We start from the raw sequence: 26,167 nt of genomic DNA, 5'->3' as shown, positions 1-26,167 counted from the left end.
CCTAGCCCCACCCTATCATGTGATTTCCTGAGGTCAAATGGCCCAGGATGTGAGTGGGCGTTAAGGTGTCTGGGAAGGGATCTCAGAACTGGATTATAAATGGAAGACAGTTGGTGTCGAAAGCCACCGCATCTGTTCAAAGATGGTCGTTCAGGACATAGGTGGCTTCTTTCACTCCTATTTCAAACCATCTGTCATCTCTATTCAAAATTTGAACATTGGCATTCTGAAAGAGTGTCCTTTATCCTTTAGATGCAGATGGACCGCCGGGTTTTGTCCCGTGGAGGTGGCTCTTCTATGTTTTGCCATATGTTTATGAAGTGGCTGTTTGGTCTCTCCAATTTAGAGGTCTGAGCATTCTTCACTGCACTGTACAGCATATACTACGTTGTTAAGTTTGTGTTTAGTTTTGTCTTTGGGATGAACCAGTTTGTGACTGAGTGGCTGGTCTGAAGTATACTGGGATTTTGTGCTAGGAGAAGACTCTCTTGAGTTTTTCTGATAAACCGGTTACATATGGGATGACAATGTTGTTGTGTTTGTCTTTCTTATCCTCCCTAACTGGTGTCTGATCTTCTTTTCTGTGCATCTTTGCTGACTTGATGGGAGCCCAATTAGGATAACCACATGGTTTAAGGGCTTCCTTTACATGTGTGTGTTCCCTCTTTTTCCCTCCAGGCTTAGAGGGAACATTTTCTGCCCGGTGTTGTAGGGTCCTGATTAGGTTCCAGAGGGTTGTGGGAGTCAAACAGGAGGTACTGGCCCGTGTGTGTGGGCTTCCATTAAACTTCAGTGTTGGGGTTTCCATTGCCTTCATTGCGCACGGCACAGTCCAGGAATGGCAAACAGTTATCCTTTGTGACTTCCCTGGTCAACTTCATGTTTATATTCACTGCGTTAATGTGAGCAGTGAAGGATTCTAATCCTTCACCATCTTTGAACAGAGGCGGTGCCTTACAACACCAACTGTTTGCCATCTATGATCCAGTTCTGATATCTCTTCCCAGACACCTTAATGCCCACTCACATCCTGGGCCATTTGACCTCAGGAAATCACATGATAGGGTAGGGCTAGGTTTCACAATGAGCTCACCCGAAACCTTGGCTGATTGTGAACTACACCCGTTTTCACCTCTTGGCTCATGTGATTAGGCAGAGGATCGTTAAGGGCGGCATAAATCGGGGACTCTCCACCATTTGACCCTAGAACTGAAGAAGCTTCTCGGACGAGAGGTGAAACGTCTTCAAGCAACTTAAAGAAGTCCAGATGCACGGAAAAGGGTTAAAACCTTTTGTATTATCATTTGTGGGGTAAAACTGTGGAACTGTTTTCCTGTGGACCTACAGCAATTTTCAAGCATAAGTCAGTTAAAGATGTTTCGAAAACTGCTTTTAGAAGAATATGAAACTGATGAAGTTGATGGCTGATAGTATATATCTCTCTCTCATCCTGGCGTTGTTCCCGCTGGTGCAGAGTCCGCTCTTCAGCAAAGGTTTCTCCATTTGGTTCAGTCCAAGGCATCCTCAGGTGATGCATTGACGGTCTTAATGTCCTCCTTCATTTTGTCCATCCACTGTTTCTTCGGTCTGCCTCGAGGCCAGCGTCCTCCTGGGTCGATCTTCATAGCCGTTTTTGCTACAGAGTTCTCATCACTTCAATTCATGTGTCCATACCACTTCAGGCAGGACTCGAGCATCTTTTCCTTGTTTGGGGCTACACCTACTCACTTCCGTATGTCCTCGTTCGTACCATGGTCCCATCTCGTAATTCCCAAGCTCCATCAGAGCATGCGCATCTCCATGGTGTTTAGGACCTGCTCAGTTGAGGTCAGTTGTTCTGCATCCCTTTACAAAGCCGCACTGACTGGGAGTGACGTTGACGATTTTCCAAAGACGTGCATCAATGACTCTTTCGAATATTTTCATCGTGTAACATACACTGATAAAAGCTATTTTGGAGAGAGGTATATATAATCTATGCAAATCATATAAAATTTACTCTATTATTGCAGTCAGCCAAGGAATTATAAAGTAATGGGTTAATTATACCCTTTTCCTAAGAATAACAACATTACATTAAAAAATGCAGTAAAATATACCCCCAAACCGTGAGTCTTATGTTCCTAATTGCGCATGCGCCAGACCGCGCTTTTTGACTGAGCAGGACAGCAAGAAAATTCTGGGTCTTTTCTTCGGCTTCCGTCGAACCGATCGAACCACAGAAGTGAAGGTAAGCTATTTACATAGGGTGAATAATATATATTAGCGCATGCAAATGGTAATTTTTGACGTGATGAGCTATTACACTTTACTTGTATTGCTTAGGTCTGTGTAATGCACCATTACTTGAAATGAAACTTTGAATCTGTTGCTGTCTGTTAACCATCTAGACAACTGCCGGTAAGTTGCAATGAAATGTGTTCGTGGTGTGCTTTTTATCAGTCAGCATGCATGACCAGTCCCGGACTGGTAATCGGAACACTGAGGTTGTGTCCAAATTCATGGGCTGAATCCTCCTGAGGACCCGGCCTTCGCGGGCTATGTGGGCCGTTCTCCGCGGCTCTAGTGACCCTCGAGCTCTTGGCTAGCTATCGAGCTGTTGGGTAACAGACGTCTCCGAAAACATATCGAAGTATTTTTGCAAATATGCAATATTTTGATAAACCGAGCAGATATTTGAGGTTTACACACCCACATTGTCACCTGAAAATATGGTAAAAGTTTATTATGTGACCCAGAAAGAATAATAAGAGTAATTTTAAAACTTAGTAGCGGCCGCCATTGCCGGAAACTGGAGTTTGGCTGGGCCGCGCTATGAATTCTGGGATATGGTGGGCCACGAAGGACACACCCTACCTATCCTTCAAATTCGGGGAAATGAAGGACGCATTGGTCGGACGCATTTGAGGGAGTCGACGAATTGGGACAGTCTTCGGCGCCTGGCTGTGACGTAATCGGCCTTCAAATGCAGCCTCCGGAGGATGCAGCCGACGTTTTGGGACACAGCTTGGGATATGGTGGGCCACGAAGGACACACCCGACCCATCCTTCAAATTCGGGGAAAAGGAGGGAATTGGTCGGCTGCATTCGGAGGAGCCTATGAATTTGGGCAGCCTTCGGCGCGTCGCTGTGACGTAATCGGTCTACAAATGCGTCCCCGAGAGGATGCAGCACATGAATTTGGATACCCCAAATAATTACAATCACGGTCTTTGCAAACTACTTTCTTGCCTTGATGGAAAAGAAAATGTACGTCAGACGATTTTTTTTTTTTTTTTTTTTGAGAAATGAGAGCGGCAATCCTTAAGTTGTGGTGGCTCTGCTTCTGGGTGTTATGGCCCTGGCCATAATCTGTTTTGGTGGCTGTTTCTTTGTCTGTGTCTTTAAGTCTTTGCAGGTCCCTGAGTGGATGAGCTGACGGCTGCTGACTGGTCCCCTGGTCATGTGGTCTCATTCAAAATCCCTCACCAGCAGTTGTCCCGGGGCAGCCACTGACAGCAGCAGCAGACCTGACCCTGGCCTCCAAAACCTGTGACATTTGTGCCTGTGACTTTTGCGACTTTCTGAGTTCTGTATATAGTGTGTACATTAGTTTTCATTGTAAATAGCTGTCAATATAAAATTGTACTTAGTAGTCAGTATAATCTTTTAGTGATATAAGTTTGTATATTATAGAATACTGCATGATGACCCTTTTATGACTTAGACTGTTGTTGGAATCAAGACTTGCTTTATAAATTCTTTCTCACAGTGATAATAGCTGAGCAAGCTGTTATCATTTCACTCCTGCCAGGAAGAGGGGAGCTGGATGCTCTTATCTTCAAGAAGAGGGGCCACGTCCTTCAGAATAACACACACACACACATACACCTGAACCACTTTTATCTTCACTCCCTACATACTAACATTCCTCTGTTAATGAATAGACGTATTCACTGTTGTATTACTTTTGTATATAAATAAAGGCAAGTGCAGGAACAAAGCGCACATCACAGGGCCCCCACTCTGGTGTGAGCGTTCTGTGATCATGCCCTTGCAAGTAAAAACTGCAGCGTCTGTGTGTTTCTACCTTTAGATTCTTAGCTGAAGAAGTGTCTTTAGAATAAATCTCTTGACAATAGCACATTGTAAATAGCACTGGAACAGAAGGGGTGAGCTGCCTTATTGTTTTCCCTTGCACTGTTTTCTCCTGTTTATCTCAGTTAGGGAGTTAGGTGTAGCGCTTGTCTTTCGTTTGGTTTTTGATTTCACATAGGGTTTTAGATAGCACCTCCTCCTGACTTAGCTGGTTTTGTTTGTTATTTTGGCCTTTGTTCACCCCCGAGCTTCATTTTGCGGTGTAGAAAAATAAACCACCGTTCACTAAGAAATTGGTTTTCCCTCTGTGTACGGTTTTGGGGACCTGGGGTCCATTCTTCGTACCTCGCTTACTACATCCAAGATCAAATGACACATCCAAGATCAAATCATCTCGCCAACTTTGAGCTCGCTATTCCGGTTCTCCGAACACACCTGTTGTTGACGATTAGTACAGCTGGATGAAGTAATGTGAGATCACTGGGTGGCTTAAAAGGGGCTACGCATTGATAGTAGAAACATTGATCGGCAACCCTTTGATTGGTCGGCGAAAATGTCGAAGGAGCACGCTCAGTATTTTTCGGCAGCAGAACAAGAACTCTTGATTGAGGGATTTCAGGAGTTTCAGAGTTTAGTTAAAACGCAAGGGAACACTGCAAAGGCTGCAAAAGCAAGGAGAGAGGGCTGGCAGAAAGTTGCTGACAAATTAAACTTGTAAGTAATTTATTATATTATATTACATTATATTATATTATATTATATCACATTATATTATATTACATTATATCCTCTTTCACATTAGAGCCACAACAGGACCCACTAGAACATGGGAACAAGTAAAAGTGAAATATAAGAATATTCTACAGAATGGTAATATTTATCACTTATATTGCTTTTAGTCTCTTGAAAAGAAACCCTGAAATAATCTGTTTGTTTGTTTATAACAGCAACCAAGAAAAGGGCAGAGCAAAAAAAGACAGGTGGTGGTCCTGCACCCCCTCGTCACACCCCGGCAGAGGAGCTGGCCCTAGGGTTGAATGCCACCAGACCCATTGTTGAGGGCATCCCTGGGGGCAGCTCTTCCTTAGACCAGCAGCCGGGGTGCAGTAGCAGCAGCACCTTCATAACTGGTAAATGAGCTCATAATTCTATTTGTACAATGTAAAATATTTGGTTGTTGCCTTAATTAAAATGCTTTTTGTACTTTGACATTTATTGACATTGTGGGGTTTTTTGTGTTTAGTTTTACATAACACTCCATCACTTTTACCTGTTCCCATGCAAGGGGTGACTGAAGCATGCACAGTAAGTTGGGATATATATATATATATATATATATATGTGTGTGTGTGTGTGTGTGTGTGTGTGTGTGTGTGTGTGTGTATTGTGTAACTCGATATCTCTCTATGAGCACACTGTCGCGCTGAGCTAAAGGATCCTGTCTATCCCGCAATATACGCTGAATTCTGAAAACTCTCCTTATCAATCTTGCACCTTCCGCAATGGGTTGCTCGTGTACAAACGGACAGGACATGGCTGCGACAGACTTCCCAAATCCACCTTCGCTTTTATAGCCGTGGTCTCTCATCTTGATTACACGAAGTAATTTACTATTACTACTCTAAAATATGAATTACATCTGAAATAATCAAATACATGAAATAGAATGATTAATAGTACATTTCCCTTTTTTTAGGAAATGACCTGTATGTACCTGTATGAAATCAATAAAATAATAAAATACTGCATTATCTTTAGTTACATTGATAATATTTATTTATGGAAAAACAGTGGAAAAATATCGCTGTTGCTTTCTTATAAATGAAGCGGACATACCTGAGTGGCCGCGATCTAATCCTGTTTACATAAAGTAAGCCTGCTCCCAAGCAGGTTTACGCTTACGGATCTGTTGCTATGACAGCAAGTCCCGGATGAGCTTCGGAGAACCGAACGATCCAAGATCACGCGGAATCGTCAACAATCAAATCCAGCTAACTTAGCGAGGTACGAAGAACGGACCCCAGGGCAGGGCAATCTTTTCAAACTTATGTTGCGTTCCTGTACCCCTAGACTGGGGCGTAACACTGGGTCAACACATAAAACCGGTAAACAAACTTAAATCCTGTATGTCTTTGAGATTCTATGAACACTGGGCAGATTATTCCCAACAGTCGTGTTTTAAAACTCTTAAAAAACAGCTGTTGCATCCGTCTGCATCTCCCCATTGATCTTCACTGTAGCTCATCATCCTGGAGAGCTCACTGAAAGGACTCTCTGGTGCTGCTTTGTTTTAACAGCACCAGAACTTCCTGAAAAAGCTCTGAAGCATGCTTGCTTGTATTTAAAAATGTGCGCGGCAGTAGTCGCTTGTTCTGTCATGCAGATACAGCTTTGCTCCCGTATCTGCTTCATAATCCGCTCAGCTGTTCGCACTGCGGGGAAACACTGGGACAGAGCAGCATCATGAACTCATGAGCTATAGGGAGATTTTTCAGCAGCAAAACAAATAAAGCCAACGTGAAACGATCAGTAAAAAACAAAGACTGCTCTGAGAGTTTGAATTAATTGTATTTATTGATGTGTGGTTAAACAGTATCTTACTCATCAGTAAGTAGGGGCAGGTCCCGCCTTCCTCACCTCTGATTGGATAGAAAGTCTCTCCTACTTACTGATGATTAAGATACTCGCTCACGGGGCGGGACAAGTATGTCTGAGAGAGGGAGGGCGTCTCATGAGACCATCAGTGTTGCCAACGGTCTCTGACAGAAAGTAGCTGAAGTTCCCCAGGGTGTCACACCAAAATAAAAGCAGGGGGGTAAAGCTCCCAGCCTGAAATGTTGTCCCAGTCCAGGCCTGTGCATGACTGTCTGACTGCCTGTTTTAAGTTTAAAAACTAGTCAATGCTAGCTTTTTCTAAAATATTGAAATGGCAGATGTTAAAAAATAAAACAAAGCACTACTGTATCCCACTAGTATGTGTGAAAATACCCACTGTTGCTGCACCTAAGTTTGTTTTTTTTTGGAGTTGTGGGATCAAGTAAAATATTTTTGAATTGATTTTATATTATATTGGGTAGTGTTAGAACGTCAGTGCTTAATAATTGTTTTCATAATCATACTTCCCCAATTATTCAGCGGGCCACATATAGCAACCTTGTTCTTTTAAACACCTGGGGTCCAAATTAATTTTGCATATTATATGTCTGGGCTATAATTTGGAGAAATACGGCATGTTCTATGAAGCATATTACATCTATGAATATGATCTATGAAGCTAATTCCATGAAGCATGAATATTAATCTATGCAATTGCAATGCCTTTATTTTAGTGAGGTAAGTACACAATCTGTTATTTCTGCATAACAGACCCATGTTAAGTATAACAGACAGACAGACTTCTCAGATAAGAGGAGCAAAGAAAAACTGAAGAAGAATATTCACCTTATGTTTAATTTCTACCTTCATTAAAGAGACTCAGATAAATTTTGAGGTTAGATAAATAACTTGTAACCAGGTACATGTCTGAAAATTTCTTTTGTGTAATGTATTTTCTTATTTTTGTTGCATGAAGAATCTGTGTATGTGGACACTCACTATTTGCCCTCTTTTTCAGGTCCTCACGTGTGTCCTTTACAAGCAGAGACTCACTGATAGACGACTCTGCTACCAGTTCTAGGGCTGACGCACCCACCCACGTCCCCACCCCCGGTGTATCCTTTACAGGTATGCAAGTTTCTAAATGAAATGAATCACATTGACCTTAAAAATGTGGTTAATCTTAACCAAAGCCCTCAGTTATGGGAAAATGAACTGGAAATGCAAGTTTTGCAACTTCACAACCATAAAAATATCAGACCTGTTGAAACACATCAGGCTAATACATGGGCATTTTGGTCTAGTCCACTCCATACCCTGCCTTCATGCAGATTGCCCTTGCACTGTCAAGACATGGGGTGCATTAAGGACACATTTGTCAAGGCATCATTCACAGTCATCCCAGCCAGGCAACATCCTTTCGTTCACGTGCATTGTCTGTAATTCATGCTCTTTTGACAGTGAGAGGCAGTTTTTTGAACATCTTGGTGGCCATCTAAAAAGGTTTGAAACTGTGCCATGTGTTTTTGAGGATTGTGATTATAAGGTTAACAAATATACAACATTCCACAGCCACAAGAGTAGAAAACACAACCCACATTCCTTGGAAGATTTCAAGACTAATGTTCTTCATCAATACCAAAACAACCCGGACGAAGAATGTGACATTGTTGACGATGACAATGAATGTGGCTCAATCCTTGAGGAGGATGAGGACTTAAACAAAATTATTACTAAGAAAGTGGGGCTACTCCTCCTGAAAATGGAGAGCATTTTCAATGTCTCCAATTCATGCATTGACGAACTAGTAGAGGAACTTCATTTCCTTACAGCATCTGCATCTGGTCCCGTCATTAAAGAAATAATTCTGAGCACTTTGAGGTTGTACATTGGAAGACTCAGTGATTTCAGAACTGGTCATAGACCTTTGCCGGCTAAGCCCTGTCTGTGCTGCTTTAAGAGTGGAAGGGCCTTTAAGCAGTCAGTTCAGGAGAGAGCAATTTAGAAAGGAGCATCTCTCATTGACTGAACCTGTTGAGTACATACTTTATAGTACAGATAATAAAACATTTCAGTATATACCAATCCTCCCATTATTATCTCAACTTGTGGACAACAGACACATTCAAAACACAATATTACAAAACAAAAGGCCATCTGATGTGTCTTCGGAATACAAATCATTTAATGATGGATCTTTACTAAGAGAAAACAGCTTTTTATGTGAAGACGAACTTAAACTCCCACTCATCCTTTATATAGATGACTTTGAGATATGCAACCCTCTGGGAAGATCCCGCAAAAAGCATAAAGTCACAGCTGTGTATTGGGTGTTTGCAGACATACCTGCCACATTAAGATCTACACTGACTTCCATTTACTTAACCATTTTATGCAAGGCAAATGATGTCAACCAGTTTGGTTATGCAAAAGGTTTGGACCCACTGCTCAAAGATTTGAAGTCCTTTGAAGATAATGGTATTTTTGTTTCAAGTCTGGGCAAAGTGCACTGCACTTGCTGTAATCGCTGACAATCTTGGCGCTCACTCAATAGGCAGGTTTGTTGAAAGCTTTTCAGCTTCACATTTCTGTCGCTTTTGCATTGGCGAAAGGTCACAGATCCAGGAGCAGGAAGTAGGAGAAGGACTGTTTCCTCTACGGACTAAGTCCAACTATGCCATCCATGTCAAAGCAGCACTGTCTGATCCTGCAGAAGCTCACCACTGTGGAGTTAAAAGACAGTGTCCAATCTCAGACAGACTCAGTCACTTTCATGCTACATCACGTTATCCCCCAGATGTTTTGCATGATTTGCTTGAAGGGATTGTACCTGTGGAAATATCACTCTGTCTTGATGTGTTAATCAGGAAGAAATACATATCTCTTGAGCTGCTCTACCATTCCATCCGTTGCTTTCCTTACAAATGGAGTGACAAAACAAACTGTCCACAACCAATTGCCCCAAATTTCACAGCATGAAAAAGTGTAGGAGGTAATGCACACGAAAACTGGTGTTTGTTGAGAATGATACCACTCATGATTGGTGACAAAGTACCTGAAGATGAGCCTGCTTGGGAGGTTTTGATGACCCTGAAAGATGTTGTTGAGCTTGTCATGGCTCCTCTCCACACAGATCACACAATAGGATACATGCAAAGTAAGATCTCAGAACAGATATTTAGAAGTGTTCCCAGAGGAGACACTGAGACCAAAACATCACTTTCTCGAGCACTATCCTTTGCTTACAACTGTTTACAGGCCACTTGTACATTTCTGGACTATGCGATTTGAAGCCAAACATCGATTCTTTAAAAGGATTGTGAGGCAGACTGGGTGTTTTAGAAACATCCTCATGACAATGGCAAGAAAACACCAATCGATGATTGTGTATCATACCCACAATTACAACCACCAAAGGCCAGCACTGTCAGTGTCCCAGAAGACTCAAGTGGCAGTCGATGTTCTAAAAGACAGCATTAAGGAGTCCTTTGCAAGGAAGTTCCCCAGGGAAGACTTTGTGAACATGACAAATAAAGCAACCATTTTAGGCATAGACTATAATATTGGCATGATGCTGCCGTTTGGCTCAACAGACCTGACTTTGCAGAAATCCATCAAATAATCATTGTGCACAGAACTCCTGTCTTTGTTCTGAAGTTGCTTAGAGGCTGGTACTGTGAACACCTGAGGAGTTTCAAAGTAGAGCCCACAGGAGAGACAGAAATCCTTAAACATTCTGAACTGAAATAAACATACCCCATGGCTGCATACAATACAGCAGATGGCCGTATGGTGTCCCTTAAACACTTCATTTGCACATCAGAGTAAGTGTAATGGGTTGATTATTTCTGTTATATGAAATGTTTGTGCACTTATTGAAATTATTGAAAAAAAAAATTATTTTACCAACAACTATATGGGCATGCGTCCTTTCTTATTTGTTTATTGTAATGTTTATTTAACAGGAACAATACATATAACATTGAAAAAGAAAATGGAAACATGTGATGCATACTTAACTCTCCTCTATTCTTCTTCCCTTATCTCCCTCTTCTTAAAATGACAATCAAAAATTATTTATTCAAAATTTTACTGAACTAAATCTCTGCTTTTATTTCTCTGGCAGAAGATAATGAAGAAAATATATGCATGTAAGCTTATCAACTATTAATAACCTGTTTCAATTTCTTTTCTTTCTCTGTCTCTACAGCTGAGGAAACACAAACCAAACAACAATGGCAGTCCAGTTAAGAGTCATTTTAGAAGAACACAGCATTCAAAAGTTGACACTTCCAACAGGAATTCCTAATACAGTGGAAGATCTTGTTTCTATAATTACTGAAATTTTCCAGTTGCAGGGAGAATTTGGAGTGCTATACCAAGACAAAGACTTTGACAATCAGTTTTTCAGTGTCATCTCAACTGCTGACTTGTATGACAAGGCCACTGTTAAAGTGATCCTTAAAGAGCCAGTAATCACCCTTGACTTACAACCAGTATGTGAATCAGGGTCATCGTCTACATTGAACTCTTCGACTTCAGTGAGCACCCATCCTGCAAGTACTACTGAAATGGACATCTGCCCTGCCAATCATGATGCACCCTCACAGGTGTCCGACTACGCAACATCAAGTTCCAGTGACACCATCATTCTCCCTGATTCATGTCGCCCTGCTGCATGGCCAGTGCCATTTCAAGTACCAGAGTTTTCCCGAGACATACAACTAACCCTCGCTGAGGCAAACAACTCATATTGCAACACTGGAAGACCTTTCATGGATGCCAGTGTTAAATCAGCAATAATGCAAGACCTTGCAAAAGTAATTTTTTCGTTCACTGCTTATCCAACCAATCAGCAGATCCTCTCAGTGGCTGAAGCCTTGGTTTCAAAGTTTCCGTGTCTTAAGGAGCCAGGATCATTTGCCGGCTTATATGGCTGGCAGCAGCGCATAAAAAACAAGATGCACAATTACCGTGCCAAGCTAAGATCTCGAAAATTTTCTTACCCGGAAATTGAAATTAATGCCTTAAAAAGGAAGCATCCAGCTGATGCAGTGCCTTCAAAGAATGTAAAAAAGACAAAAAAAAGCAGAGGTTAAAAAAAAAAAAAGCACCCCCTCTGTGGGTGAGTTAAAAGAAAGGTGGCCAGCATTATTCACTGAGGCTCAGGTATGTATGTGTGATAACTTTTCCTTCCCACCAAAAATCATTCGTGTTATAACTATGAGATCTGGTCTGTCATTTGAAATGTCATTTTTTTTGTCCCCTTACTTATTAGCTCATCGAAGAGTTCAGACGCATCACCACAGTTTCTTTGGTGGAGACATTCATGCTGAAACTTGATGAGTACACACCAGGTCTTTTGCAGCTTATGCGTGCCAAAGGAGGAGCTGCTGGTTCCAAGATGAGACCTCTGCTGGACACTTTGAATGACGTATGTTATTTGACTTTTTTCACAAATATGTAATTATGGAGGGCTGCAGTGGGTAGCAAGAAGGTCCTGGGTTCGAATCCCGGCCCAGGGTCTTTATGCATGGAGTTTGCATGTTCTCCCTGTGCATGTGTGGGTTCCCCATGGGTACTCTTCCTCCCACAGTCAGAAAACATTACTGTTAGGTTAATTGGTCTCTCTAAATTGTCCTTAGGTTTGAGTGTGTGCGTGCATGGTTGTTTATCCTGTCTGTCTCTATGTTGCCTTGTGATTGACTTTCCAGGGTGTACCCAGCCTCTCACCTGTTGAAAGCTGGAGATAGACATCAGCCACGTTTTTGTTTTTAATTCAGTCTTAATGTAAGTAAATCACTCGACTTAGTCTTTTCACTAAATTGTATCTCCCTACAGACACAGAGCATTGAGAAGAAAAGGGATGTCATTATCTGCTGCCTCATTAGCTACCTCGGGGAAAGACAAGAAGATCTTTTTCATGACTGCCAGGTATGTCATATTGATAACAGATTACTTATTAACTCAAGGGATCCTAATGTTCTTCTCTCCTGTCCTCTCCTATCCCCTGTTCTCCCTTTCTCCATTCATCTTCTGTCCACTCCCCTCTTTAGATCAACTGAAATGTATTGAAAAAGCATCTTAAATAAAATAAAATGTGTGTATGCTTTTTCTTTCTTTCTTTTTAACACGAAGGAATGTGAGGATTACACAGACAATATGATGAAGGTGATCGTGATCCACAACATCATGGCTGAGGAGGATCCATCAGATGTGTCCATTGTGATTGAGGGAAACCAAGTGATGGAGGGATGTGGAAGCCGAACAAAGGCATGTGTACTGCTGATGGGACTGATATATGCCCTCAACCTCGAATATCTGAAGGAGCTGCAGAACACATTTAATACTTTTAAAAAACTGTTTTTGGAACTGAAAAAGGTCCACAGCCTCAAAAATAAGCTTATGCAATGCACACACATTTCCCCTCTTGTTCCCAGAGGATCTTTTGTCCAGACATAGCTTGATGGAGCTGTAATTTTTCTTCTGACAGGAAGCACACAAACTATTGAATGTTGGTGTTAGTGTTCTGTTCTATCTATACATATGTTTGATAACGTACATGCAAAGAAACAACCTTGTAGAGTTTCTGTATGTGCTTTTGGCTTTTAAAATGGACTAAGTGGCCTTTGAAAGTGTTGTCTGCATTAGCTGTTGTGTTGCACTTTATTCTGTGTTTTTATGGAATAAAAACATTGAGATGATGAACCATTTGAATATCTTTTTTGGGGGGTACATTTTACCTTATATGAATAGGTAATGTTTATCAACTGATAATAATTAAATTTTATTAGTAATTATCAGGTATTACCAACTAGCGAACAAGAAATAATTTTAATAATTTTACCTAATTTCAATGAGTAAGTAGCTGTTGAATGTATACATAAATATGGGGTAAATTTTACCCAATTTTACCCAGTATTTCATAGCTTTTTATTGAAGCTATTTTATACACAATATATTGAACTAAATCTACCCCAAAAAAGTCAATGCAAATTGTTACCTCAGATTTATTGGGTAAATTCTATAGATGACTTCTTACAGTGTATAGTAGGCGGATAGGACGATAATTTGAACATTTGGCTGCATCCCCTTTGTTCTTACATATGGGTATGGTGATGCTGGTTGTACAGACCTTCGGGACTTCCCCTGTGCTGATAATGTTGTTGAACAATTCTGTCAGGGTGGCTGCTCCCAGTCGTCCGAGAAGCTTCCAGACTTTGGTTGGGATATCGTCTGGGATATCATCTGGTCCAGTTGCTTTTCCATTTTTCATCTTCTTGATGGCCGTTTACATGACACCCAGGGGAGATGACGGGAGGCAAAGACATCACTGAACAACAGAAGGGGCAAGACCTAAACACAGGGAAGTCTACAGACTCACACAGAAAACAGGACTCATAAAAAAGGAGACATAGAAGAAACATAAACCAAAACTCAACTAAGACAAACTAATAATAATACTAGAACTTAACATTATCTCATAAGTAATCAAAAAATACAAAATAGCTCAACTGCTCCCTTAACTAAGAATAACACACAGACATTATTTTAATATTCTAAATCAGCAATGCCAAATAAACCTAAATATGTTGGGTCACAGACCCAGCCCCCTGATGACATCTGCAGTGAATGTGATCTCTTCTCTTTTTTCCTCAGCTCTCTATAACAGGAGGTAAAACTGAAATTATTAAAGAGATGCATGTCATTGATACATTTATAAATTTGATTATGATTAGATTATGAATGTCATTTTCCTTTTGATATAGTTTATTGGTAGTTAATTAATGAATAATAGCTTAATTATTGTTCACTGATTGAAACCTGCAGAGGAGACATCTTTTTTTTAAAAAATGCCTGCAACCAGTACAAATGTGGTAAATAATTCGTGGACAAGCAAAGTTTATAAGCTGGGTGTGGTCTACCAGGAAACAGAAAGTTATGATTCTGCCATGTAACAACATGCTGTGGTACTGTGCTTCTTGTTCTTGAGATTGTTATTATTATTATCAATCCGGTGAAATGAACTAAAATGCAATAAAAACATTGGACACGGTGTTTTATAGATACTGTGTCCAACTAGAAGATGCTTAAGATATCTTCTAGTTGGACACTTTCAGTTTAAGTTCTTTGGAAAGCAGAAATGAGAGTTAAAGTTTTATTATCAATCCGGTGAAATGTATCATTTTAAAGAAATGGAGAGAGACAAAAGTATAAAGGGCATAACAAAGGGATCCGAAGTAAACTAAAGCAGAATTTCCTATCGCTCACTCGGATCATAACACACAGATGGGAAGAAGATCAGACTTCACACGAAAAGTTCAGAGGAAGTGTATCTTATATGAGCTTAACTAATGGCTCATGTTGTATTTGTTTTGAAATGAAATGCAATAAAAACATCAGACACCGTGTTTTATTATAAGACATCTTCCAGTTGGACACTTTCAGTTTAAGTTCTTTGGAAAGCAGAAATGAAAGTTAAATTTTATATGAATCGAGTTTACACGGAACTGATTATCCTCTTTCTAGGTGAAACTCTCATCCCGTGTGATACCACGTGAGAAAGTGGGAATGTATAATTTTCTGTTATAACCGACAAACTGAACGATTATGTAATGTGTCTCATCTTTCACTTTCTCGCTAAATTAAAACATCACTACTTTCACGTCTAGTTGGTTGAAATGGAGGCGGAGTCAAATGGATTCGCTCTCCGTGCCCAGTGTGCGCTCCCGACGCACGGGAAACAAATTCTGCTGGGAATAACTACCTTGCCACACCTGCGTTTACAGCAAGGACAGCGATCCCTCACATTCCCTCATCCGTCTGGAACAGGAGGTAAAAGTGGAAATGTTAAAGAGCTTTATTAATTTAATTTAAAATTTTGACTGAAAGACTTTTCTTAACTCTAGTTGTCCCGAAAGGACAACTAGAGTTAACTATTGTGATGTACTTGATTAGATTTAGTAGCTATTGCTAAGTTCACCGCCTTTTTCATATAGTGAAATGTATGCAATATTCTAAAAGCTTTAAGAATAATGTGTTCAAGGATTTCTGATGGAGTGGGAGAAATAGTTTTAGAAACATTGTGTGATCATCCTTATGCCAGTCTGTCTGGAAATCGAAACTTATGACATCGTTATGTCACCTCATTTATTTTATTTTGTTCAGACCAAAGTAGCAACACACATCTGGTTCTTTCAAGAAACAAACATCTGAAGGAAATAAAGAATGCACGTTGTTTTTAAATGTTAAATTTTTAAGGTGAAATGGGGGGCAGTTTTGACTGAAGAATGACTTCTACTTTGTTACTGTATTTAAATAGAATTTTCAGGTAGCCTATCAGTACTTTATTTGAGTGGGTTTTTTTCTGAAAACCTTTTAATTTAAGTTCCTACAATTTTAAACAAATATTTGTACTTTCTACGCCTTCCATTTTCAAAACAGGCTTAGTTTTGTTTTATGGCTTTTGAGCGGAATTATTATTTCACATCATTGCGAGCCTTCAATTCTATTCTAAATCAGATATTGGGTCTGTACATGAGGATACACAGGTTAGTTTGCTGTACTGTGATGGGTTTAAAGTTAGTTTAAACAGAATACTGTCAGTGTAGAGGATGGAAATCAGCCAGAACAACTCATGAAACATCTTCTTACATCTGGTTGAATTCAGGTGTAAAAATCCACAGAGAGCAGCAGGTCAGCTGATAACAGCCTGCACACTAAGAAAATCTACTGTAGCTCTCAATAGAAATGATTGTGAGTTTTGATTTTTTTTCCCCCCACACTGAGCAATTAAAACTGATTTTAGAGTTTCCCCAACTGCTGAATCCACTTTAACCTCTTCCATATTCATTTTCCTCTTTAGAGGCAAAGTCGCTTTTTTTCTCTATTTATCTTCTACATAACCAATTTAAGCTGAATACATTTATTCAAATTGAGGTTTAGACTGTAATAAAGTTTGTATTCACATCTACTAATGTTATGCTATTATTACATTAATACAGCACAAGGTTCAGTTAGCTTTGCACAAAAATAGCTGGTAGACACATCCACCAAAGAGCTACTTTTCCTTTATTATTCTGAGTACATTTCAGAGCTGGTACTTTTTCACTTTTACTTGAGTAAAGAAATTGAATCAGCACTTCAACTTTTACTGGAGTATTTTTAACATTAGTAACTGTACTTCTACTTAAGTACAGAATGTCTGTACTTTTGCCAACTCTGCTTCTATCTTGTGAAAATATATATTATGCCCCTGAATGATAGCAGCTAAGATAATACCTATATTTGAAAGTACAGAGTAAGTTCTGATCAACAAATGCAAAAGGAGAAAGTAAAAGTAGGCCAATTCTAATCAAGAACAGTGTGAAATGCTACTAATGACCTAAAGCTCATGTGGTGTGTGTATGTGTTTTTTTATTGATTTCTCAGACAACCACGTGTCCAATATGAACAGCAAGCTAACACAAAGCCAGCAGAGAACAATCTGCGCTCAGCTGGGAAGAGTCAAACTACAGCTGCTGTACAAGGCCAGCATCCACGGCTTCACCGGTGCAGCATTTCACCAAAGATGTGACAACCGCTCTCCCACTGTGTCTGTGGGCTACAACAACTCTGGTTTTGTGTTTGGAGGCTACACCAAACAACCTTTTAGTCAGTCTGGGCAGTACGTGAATGATGATCAGGCTTTTCTTTTTACCTTCAATGGTGAAAAGCTCCTTAAATATCCAGTTACTAGTACTGCACATGCAGTGAGAATGATAGCTAACTCTGGGCCTTATTTTGGAGAAGCACTGGTTCTTGTCAATGGAAGCCAAGCAGTAGTGCATAGCAATCCAGGAAATTATTACAATTTCACTCCTGCACAGATGCATGGAAATGACCTCAACCTGACTGAGTGTGAAGTCTACCAAGTGGAGGGTAAGTTCAACATAAGAAGCCACATAGTCAATTAGCTGTTGCAGGTTAGTGTTGATAAATTTGATGTGTCACTGTTAGGGATGGGTATCGAAAACCGGTTCTTGTTGAGAACCGGTTCCCACTGTTTCAATTCCTTGGAATCGTTTGCCATTTTTGCAAACGATTCCCTTATCGATTCCAGTCGCCCCGAATGACGTCACCACGTTGCGGAGCGTCATTTACCTGGCAGGAAACATGGCGGCTCAAACGCTCAAAACTTTGATTACACTTTACGAGAACGGATGACAACAGGGAAACTTGCAATACTTGCAAAGTAGATATTTCATTTAAGGGAGGAAACACTACGAATATGCAAAAGCATTTGCTCACAAAACACACGATGACCTTAAATGAATGTCGTGATTTTAATTCCGCTCCGGACTCGTGAATCTCAACCCAGCAGCAGCGGTAACGTTTGCACGTCCTCTCCCGTTAATGCGGCAGGTAAATAATCAACTAAGAGTGCATATTATGTTAGCGCGATCTGCCTTATTACAAAACCTGCGATTACTGTGCATTTAGGTGACCATGATGACAGATGCTGGCAGTTGTCGCTGCAGTCTACCGGTAGCGTCTCCTTTCAGGCCAGGATAGACGAATGTCACCAAGCAGTGGCGGTCCTAGCCTGTTTGGCGCCCTCCCTCTGGTGCCCCCCCCCACCACCACCACACACACACACACACACACACACACACACACACACACACACACACACACACACACACACACACACAGACAAAACATATTAAGGATTGTACATTAACATAAAGCTGTTGTACACACACACATATAGAGAGAGAGAGTATGCATAGTATGCAAACGGCTACCAAAGAGCCATCATAATTCGTCATACAATGAGAACAGGACAAATCAACAATTGACAATGACTAATTAATATTAAAATCTGTAACATAATGTATTGTTTGGAGTTTAGTCTGTTACTGTTACTATTTTTACCATTTCTTCTTGGAGCAACTTTAACGCACATAATTTCCTTAGGGATTAATAAAGTATTCTGATTCTGATTGTTTCAGGATGACCTGCCATTATCCAATGACACATCTGCTTACCTGTATCTTTTTCTCGTTTCTCTTCCTCTTCTTTTCTCCTTTTTCTAAACTGAGGACCTGATGGCTTTGAACTTTTCTTGTCCATCTTCCACTGGTTTTAATTTTGCACTCATCCCACCCAACACCCATCCCTCAACCCAAGGATCACCACAACATGATCTAACACACTGACACCTTAGTTCACAGATTCACTTTGTCTAGGGTGCATTTCTGAAATTTCACACAACCCAGGATTCAAATCATCAATACATAATGGGCTTGGATTTACAACATTATAAATGAAATGCGCTCTATTTGGAAGCAGCCAGCCCCATTCCCCTTTCGACGGGTTGTGTGTGAGACTTTAAATCATCAAACTGTAAATTTTAAATTGTTATTGATCCCTTTACCCCGAGTCCTAAAGTGTATATTTATTTTCTTACTCTTCTTATATATATTGTTTGTTTACTTCCACTGCTGTAACTGGAGCCTCGTCGTCTCGTCTCTATATACTGGACTGTAGCGGAGATGACAATAAAGTTTACTTTGACTTCCGCAGCGAGCAGCCGCACCGAGGGCTCTCGCGCTCACTTTTTCGAATTAGAATTTCAAAAAAATATCGGTGCAAATTATAAGTCTGTATCATAATGTCTGGTGTTTTTGTGTTTGTTGGTTTGTATTTATTTTGTTTTATTTTGCAAGTTGGTTATTAGATGTTGCTCCAGCCGGTCAGAGAATCCCCCGCCGCCCCGCCCTCTCCTCCCTGTGCCGCAAGCAGCAGGCGCACCTCGCAAACAGAGGGCGCCCTTACTCCCAGCAAATGAGCGATAGAAAACCGATCGGTGCCTGTGCCATTCCCAATATGCGCTGGCTGACGTCGGGTCAGTGTACGAGCATTTTTTTTTTCTTTTTTTTGCCAATGCCCGTGATGCCGCCCCCCACCATGGTGCCGCCCCGGGCAACCGCCCGTGTTGCCCGTATCTAAAACCGCTACTGCCGAGCAGTGACTAAGTTTGTGGTCAAAGGCTTGCACCCATTTGCCACAGCAGATGCCCCCGATTTTCGGTAAGTGAATGTGTTTAATTGTAGGCAGGGACATTACTGGATATTCTTGTGTAATTTCTACAGAATAATTTATGTTATACTTTGTAATTGCTACAGAAGAATATTTATTTTATTATTTTACATTTACAATTTTTTTCCCTGGGGACCCCATGACACCCCATTGAAGAGCCACAGGCTGGATCTCTTAAGATCTCACTGTTGGGTTTGTAAGGCCATGTTACTCCTAAATTTCTATCTTGTTCAAAGAGAAGATATAAAACAAAGTTCTAAGCTATTCGACCTTAGTGTTCTCCTTTGTTTTAAAAAAGAATCGATAAGAGAATCGATAAAGAATCGAATCGTTAAACAGAATCGAAAATGGAATCGGAATCGTGAAAATCTTATCAATACCCATCCCTAGTCACCGTACAAAAAGTACAATATGGTAACATCCAAGCATAATTAGTAACAGACCTGCTGAATAATGAAATCACTTAAATTGAAGCTGGTTGACAAAATGTTGTAAGGTAAAAGATCTCAAAAGGCAACACATCACAATACACTCTAAAGAAACTCAAGATAAAAAAGTTTATTAAGTACGGCGCCCCGCAGGGGACATGGGAGAAAAAAAAATTAAGACGGACTTTTGCGAGATCTCGCAAAACCTTTGCGAGATCTCGCAAAACAAACTCAGGATCTCGCAAAAGTTTTGCGAGATTTCGCAAAAGTTGAATTCCAACAATGGCGGCAGCTACTTAGTTGTAATATTACTCTTTCTGGGTCACAAAATACACTTTTAAGATATTTTGAGGCGTGAATGTAGTTGTGTAAATGTCAGATACCTGCTCGGTTTACAAGACATCCCATATTTGCAAAAGTGCTCCGACGTTTTTGGAGATCTGACACCCACTATCTCGAAGCTAACGGGAGGTCGAGACCTGCTACAGCCGGGAGGAACACCGCTTTCCCGGCACATCGTGCCTCGACCTCCCGGTCGGCTTTGAGCTGGCGGCCTCCGAAGAATGCGGCTAAAACTTTTGCGAGATCCCGAGTTTGTTTTGCGACATCTCACAAAAGTTTTTGCGAGATCTCGCAAAAGTCCGTCTTAATTCTTTTTTTTCTCCCATGTCCCCTGCGGGGCTCCGTAATTAATCCCTCCAGTATTAAAAAATTCTCTGTGATTCTTTGATTCTCATATGCATAATAATGATAATCTTATATTTTCTCATGTTTAAACAACAGTAAACCAGAAGATCTATAGAGTTGTAATGTTTTTATTAAATTCAATAACATAATAATAATAATAATAAAACTGCTTTATTATTTATGTTTTATCTTTAAGAAAGCACTGAACTTGAGAGGCCATGGAGGACTGTCATCTGGGAATCTACGTAAGTCTGCCAGAGCCACCATTCTGCCTGATGGGTTATGCACAACAAGCAAGCTGCTATATTTGAATGTCATACTCTACAAAGTATTTAAGATTATGATAGCATCCATGCAAAATACTATGCAACACTGTTTCCCATGTTTACTTGCAACTGTGATTACCATGTTTTGTTTTCCCTGTACACTAAACATTACTGTCACAGTCAAAACAACTTCCACAAAATGGAAAATTTATATATCTCATTATTTTGTACAGGAAGAGGACAGAACTGATTGAGAGCATTAAAAGCTACAAACCCACAGTCAGCTCTGTGACCCAGTCTCGAGTTTTGCTCATTGGACCAGTTGGAGCTGGAAAGTCCAGCTTATTTAACTCTGTCAACTCTGTATTCAGAGGCCACGTCACCAGCCAGGCCATATCTGGCTCCTCCTCCACCAGCCTCACCACACAGGTCTGTGTCTGCTGTCTGATGATTTCCACTTATTGTGACTGATTTCAGTGGTCTGTCACTCATTCTCATTGTACTGTAAACAGTTTCGCTCCTACTCTGTGAAAGCTGGGCGTGAAGGGAAACCTCTGCCAATAATCTTGTGTGATACCATGGGACTGGAGGAGAGCAAAGGGGCGGGGCTTGACATTGATGACCTCAGCAGCATCCTCAAAGGTCACCTGCCAGACTGTTATCAGGTGCTACATTACATCAGCGAGGTATTGAATGTATAAAACACTGATTTGTCAGCAGTCGGCTCAAACTGTGTCTCTGTTTCTCCCCAAATGTGTCATTTAGTTCAACCCTTCAGCTCCTCTGCATCCTGAGGCCCACAGCTATCGCACATCTCCTGGACTTAAGGACAAGATCCACTGTGTGGTCTATGTTATTGATACCTGTAAGGTCTCCATCATGCCCACAGGACTGGAGGAGAAGCTAGACTCTATCCGCAGAAAGGTCAACTTAATGGGTCAGTACAACTGAGTCTCGCTTCTCTGCAACAAAGATATTTATACATGTGCAGTTACCAGTTTTTTCCCCGCATGGGGGAAAAATAGCCACACACTACTGAGCAACTGTCATGAGTTTGCAAAATGTGCGGACTCAGTCATGTGGACTGACAACCCCGATGCAGACAACACCAGCAGACAGGAATGAGCTTGATGCAAAATGAGACTTTATTGAGTCTGATTGCAAAAGTACAAAAATAAAGGCAAAAGTACAAAATGGGAACTGAAAGCTACATTGGAAAAACCACTAGGAAACTGACACAGACATTGAAGAAAGATAGAGGGAGATAGATAATATATACACTAAAGGGTGATTAGGGAAGTGGAGACACATGAGATGAACTGAATAACAACTGATGAGACAAAGGAAGTAAAACTTAAGACAACAGACGAGGGACATGAACTCACCAAAATAAAACAGGAAGCAGTGGAAGACAAGGACCAGGCGTTAAACACACTAACATGACAGAGACAACAGAGTAAACAAAGAGACAACTCACTTCATAAGGAGAAACAAAAAGATGAAACAGGAACAAATCAGAGGAAACAAGAAGGGAAATAACTAAATGGAAACAACAACTCAACAATGCACACATGAATAGACTATATACAAGGTAAATGATACAGGAAGATGGGTATAAATGGAGAAAAAACTAACTAAATATAAGAGAAGAAGAGTGACTGTCAAAATCTGACTAAAAGTACAGAATACAAAGATTCAGATTTCACTGAGTATATACAGGGGACACTTGGGAGGATGCACAGACAAGACTAAGACAGACTGGACATGAAAGGAAACAAAATTAAACAAAGCACTTGGAACTACAAACATGATTAACAAAACTACGAAACAGTGGAAATACTAAACTCAACCTACGAGAGATTTCAGAGTTCAGAAGAATAAATGAAACGTAAACTTGATGACTCAAAGATGGTTAAACAGAACTTCAAAACTCAGACCCCACATAACTCTGGGCAAAAGACCCTGGACCATTACAGCAACTTTCAACTTCACTCCAGTTTATCTTTTATAGAAGAAGTAGAAGTGTTTCACATTTTTTATATAGTTAAAGTTTTCCTTTGCATTTCTTCACTTAAAATATTTTTACAAAGTGTTCCTGTGCCCATGCAGTGACTTCCACCACAGAATCGTGTAATGTTTTCAGGGTGATCTGAATCTCTAAATACCATTCACCATATTGGAAGTATTAAAGAAAGGCAACCTTAAAATTCTGATATTCCGCTAAAAATCCATCCAAACATCTAGATCATTTTGGAAATGATATTCCTGCTCACTTTGTTTCTAGGTATTCCTCAGCTGGTCCTCCTCACTAAAGTAGATGAAGCCTGCCCACTGGTGAAAGAGGATGTGAGAAACGTGTATAAGAGTGGCTACATAAAAGATGTGGTTAGGGTTTTTACCTTTTTTTAACCACTTTTTTTAGTTAGTAATAAACGTTTTATATGAGGGTAGTAATACTTTATTTTCTCGTGTTCTGTCATACAGATGCAGGAGATCAGCTCTCGGCTCGGTGTGCCGTTGTCCTGTGTTGTTCCAGTGAGGAACTACAGCGAGGAGCTGGAGTTGGACATGAATTGTGACATCCTGTTGCTCAGCGCCGTCATTCAGATGCTTCGCTTTGTTGATAATTACTTTGATGAGCTCAGTGACCGAATGAGCAACATACAAACCAAAGAGTAGGAATAATTTAGGAAGTACGTATAATAAGCTTTGCAAAGAATCCGATATCCCTCAAATTTGTTCATTTTCCTGCAGGTCATCTATAGAGTACTAGCTTATTTTGTTAATACATTTAGCTGGAGGGCAGGAATTATCCTCTTCCTTGAAGATCTATTTTGACAATCCAATATACTAGAGGATGCTGTGTCCCATGTAACCTGATGTCCATTTTCTGGCCTAAGAGAGTTGTTGCACTGGTCCTTAACTTTTGATTATGTACTTCACTGTAAAATGTCCAGTTTGCTGTCACTGAATGCTTTTACATTATCATCTTTAAGGCAGTTATTTATCATCATACATGTATTTTTCACCTTGGTTCATTTAGTAAGATATTTCATCACAATTTATATGTTCGACAAACTAAAACATTATGTTATCAACTACCGCATTATATTTTTCCAGATGCTACAGTTTAGCATTGGGTGTTTGGACAAATTATTCTAAAGGACTGATACATGTATGTTTAGAAATTACTTTCAAAAATAACAATGTTGGAGTCCAGCATAGGAACAGTCCCTCCCTGTGTAACAGGACTGTGGTGTTACAACCAGCTGTAAACTACACAACATCCCTGTAACCTGCTTCACCACCTGCTTGTGCAACATTCAAATGAACTGTGAGTTAGTGGAGGTTATAAACTGGAAGCTGTCTTCTCAGCATCAATAACCATCAGCTACAAAGTAACTTCAAAACAAACACATGTTGGAAATTAAAATATCAGTGTCATACACAAAATACACAAGGAGCATTCTCCAGCTTTGCCACAGACCAACCAGCTAGACTTATACAATGAAGCAGTTGCTGAAATAGAAAACAAATGGAATTCAGTGATGTTCAGTTAGCATCTATTTTCCCCCGTTTCATGATATTGAATCATTTCCTCCAGTTGAATCACCAAATGGCCTCCCAGTGAGAGGACTGAAAAATACGTCTAGCAAGAAGATGAAATGACATGGTTGTTTGATGAGGTGGACAGAGATCATTAGGAGCACAGATGAAGACCACAAGAAAGGTGCAGAGAGGAGGTTTTTATGCCACTGCTGAAACTCCTGAATGGTTCAAACAGTTAGTTGCTTTAGTTATCAACGGAAAAGGCAACCACGTGAACAAGAAATATCAATTTAACCCTGGAGAACCCATGGGGTCAGATCCGACCCCATTGGTTTACTAGGGAAACCATGGGGTCAGATTAGACCCCATGGGTTCTCCAGGGTTAAATTGATATTTCTTGTTCACGTGGTTGCCTTTTCCGTTCCGTTCTGTGACAGTGTGCTTGAAACTGTGTAAAGAGTTCATAAAGGCAAAGAGTAAAGAGTGTTGGCTCTTTGCGTAAATTGTCTATTTGAGAGTAATTTGGAAAAACTGCAACTTAATGATACGTATTGTTGTCTTGAGATAATAAAGGTGATGTGAAACAGCAATGTTTATGCTTCTTTGTGAGATGACTCATGTTGTTGTATGAATACAAAACGACTTGGTTCTTGGGTCACTTGGTGTTCGCTCGCTCTGTGGTATAGTATCGCTTCCTGTTCCTGCTCAAACACAGTGGTGTTTCTGAGTAGCTTATTTGCTTAGCAGTTTAATTAACAACTTTTAAATACATTCTTTTTTTCACAGTATAATCTTCACGTGCTTCATCCGAAGCACACTTTCTGTGTACTCACTACCTAATTTATAGTGTTACGGATTCAAATATTGGGGATGGATACAAGAGGAAAACCAAAATAACCACACTGGTCCGGCCGGGTCAAGTCAAACGATGATTTAATGATCACACGCGTGGGAGATGGACACCATACAACAGACAGCATCAGATCTCAAAATGGTGGAGCCTTGATCAAACTCTTATAGCCTCTAGTGGCCCCCACCTAATCATAAAAGCCTAAACATTCACATTCTTTCTCACACAGCGCCTAAGCTACGACCTTGGCTCCCTGTTTATCTGCTCCTGATGAGATGGGGCAGTATGCTCTGTTCTCTTCTAATCAGACAAATAAGGTGATGACTTTCTGTGAACAATATTTCTTATAACTCAGCAGTATAATGCATCATAAAACAATATCATTCATTCACAATAAATCAGCAGTCTAATGTAATGCAACTCAGTTTACCAAATGTAATAGTTATCACCTTCTTCTAATTCAGGAGCATAATGCAAACTAAAACTACATAATAATTCACAATCTTTAATTAGGGGTCTAACATGGCATAAAGTAATATCATAATCCGACAATTCCCCCTGATGAGCTCTTTAGACTTAAAGAGCTCACTTACACCCTGCAATCCAGTGTTGCCGGGTTCATTTCTCCTTAC

The 26,167-nt window shown here is 40.3% G+C and overlaps 2 protein-coding genes and 1 pseudogene across 2 annotated transcripts; 2 read left to right on the top strand and 1 right to left on the bottom strand.

Annotated features, from left to right (window-relative positions):
- Window positions 1-204: 204 nt before the first annotated feature.
- LOC148098615 (uncharacterized) lies at window positions 205-977 on the bottom strand (annotated as a pseudogene).
- A 10,697-nt stretch (window positions 978-11,674) lies between these two features.
- On the top strand, window positions 11,675-13,196 carry LOC148098614 (uncharacterized). The gene is made up of 4 exons (XM_087852297.1): window positions 11,675-11,841; window positions 11,951-12,106; window positions 12,514-12,606; window positions 12,811-13,196. Exons 2-4 carry the CDS (start codon window positions 12,002-12,004, stop codon window positions 13,132-13,134), a joined length of 522 nt encoding a protein of 173 aa, XP_087708423.1. The 5' UTR covers window positions 11,675-11,841; window positions 11,951-12,001; the 3' UTR covers window positions 13,135-13,196.
- A 2,019-nt stretch (window positions 13,197-15,215) lies between these two features.
- Window positions 15,216-24,945, top strand: LOC102781831 (interferon-induced protein 44-like). Its single transcript, XM_006808356.2, has 9 exons — window positions 15,216-15,237; window positions 15,345-15,507; window positions 17,104-17,592; window positions 21,067-21,115; window positions 21,370-21,565; window positions 21,649-21,801; window positions 21,902-22,073; window positions 23,421-23,521; window positions 23,621-24,945. Exons 2-9 carry the CDS (start codon window positions 15,354-15,356, stop codon window positions 23,813-23,815), a joined length of 1,509 nt encoding a protein of 502 aa, XP_006808419.2. The 5' UTR covers window positions 15,216-15,237; window positions 15,345-15,353; the 3' UTR covers window positions 23,816-24,945.
- Window positions 24,946-26,167: the final 1,222 nt, after the last annotated feature.

This window comes from Neolamprologus brichardi, chromosome 15 (assembly GCF_056152115.1).
Source record: "Neolamprologus brichardi isolate AB-2024 chromosome 15, ASM5615211v1, whole genome shotgun sequence".
Classification (NCBI taxonomy): Eukaryota; Metazoa; Chordata; class Actinopteri; order Cichliformes; family Cichlidae; genus Neolamprologus; species Neolamprologus brichardi.
Note: the sequence above shows the minus strand (reverse complement) of the source record. Positions and strands in the feature narration are given on the sequence as shown.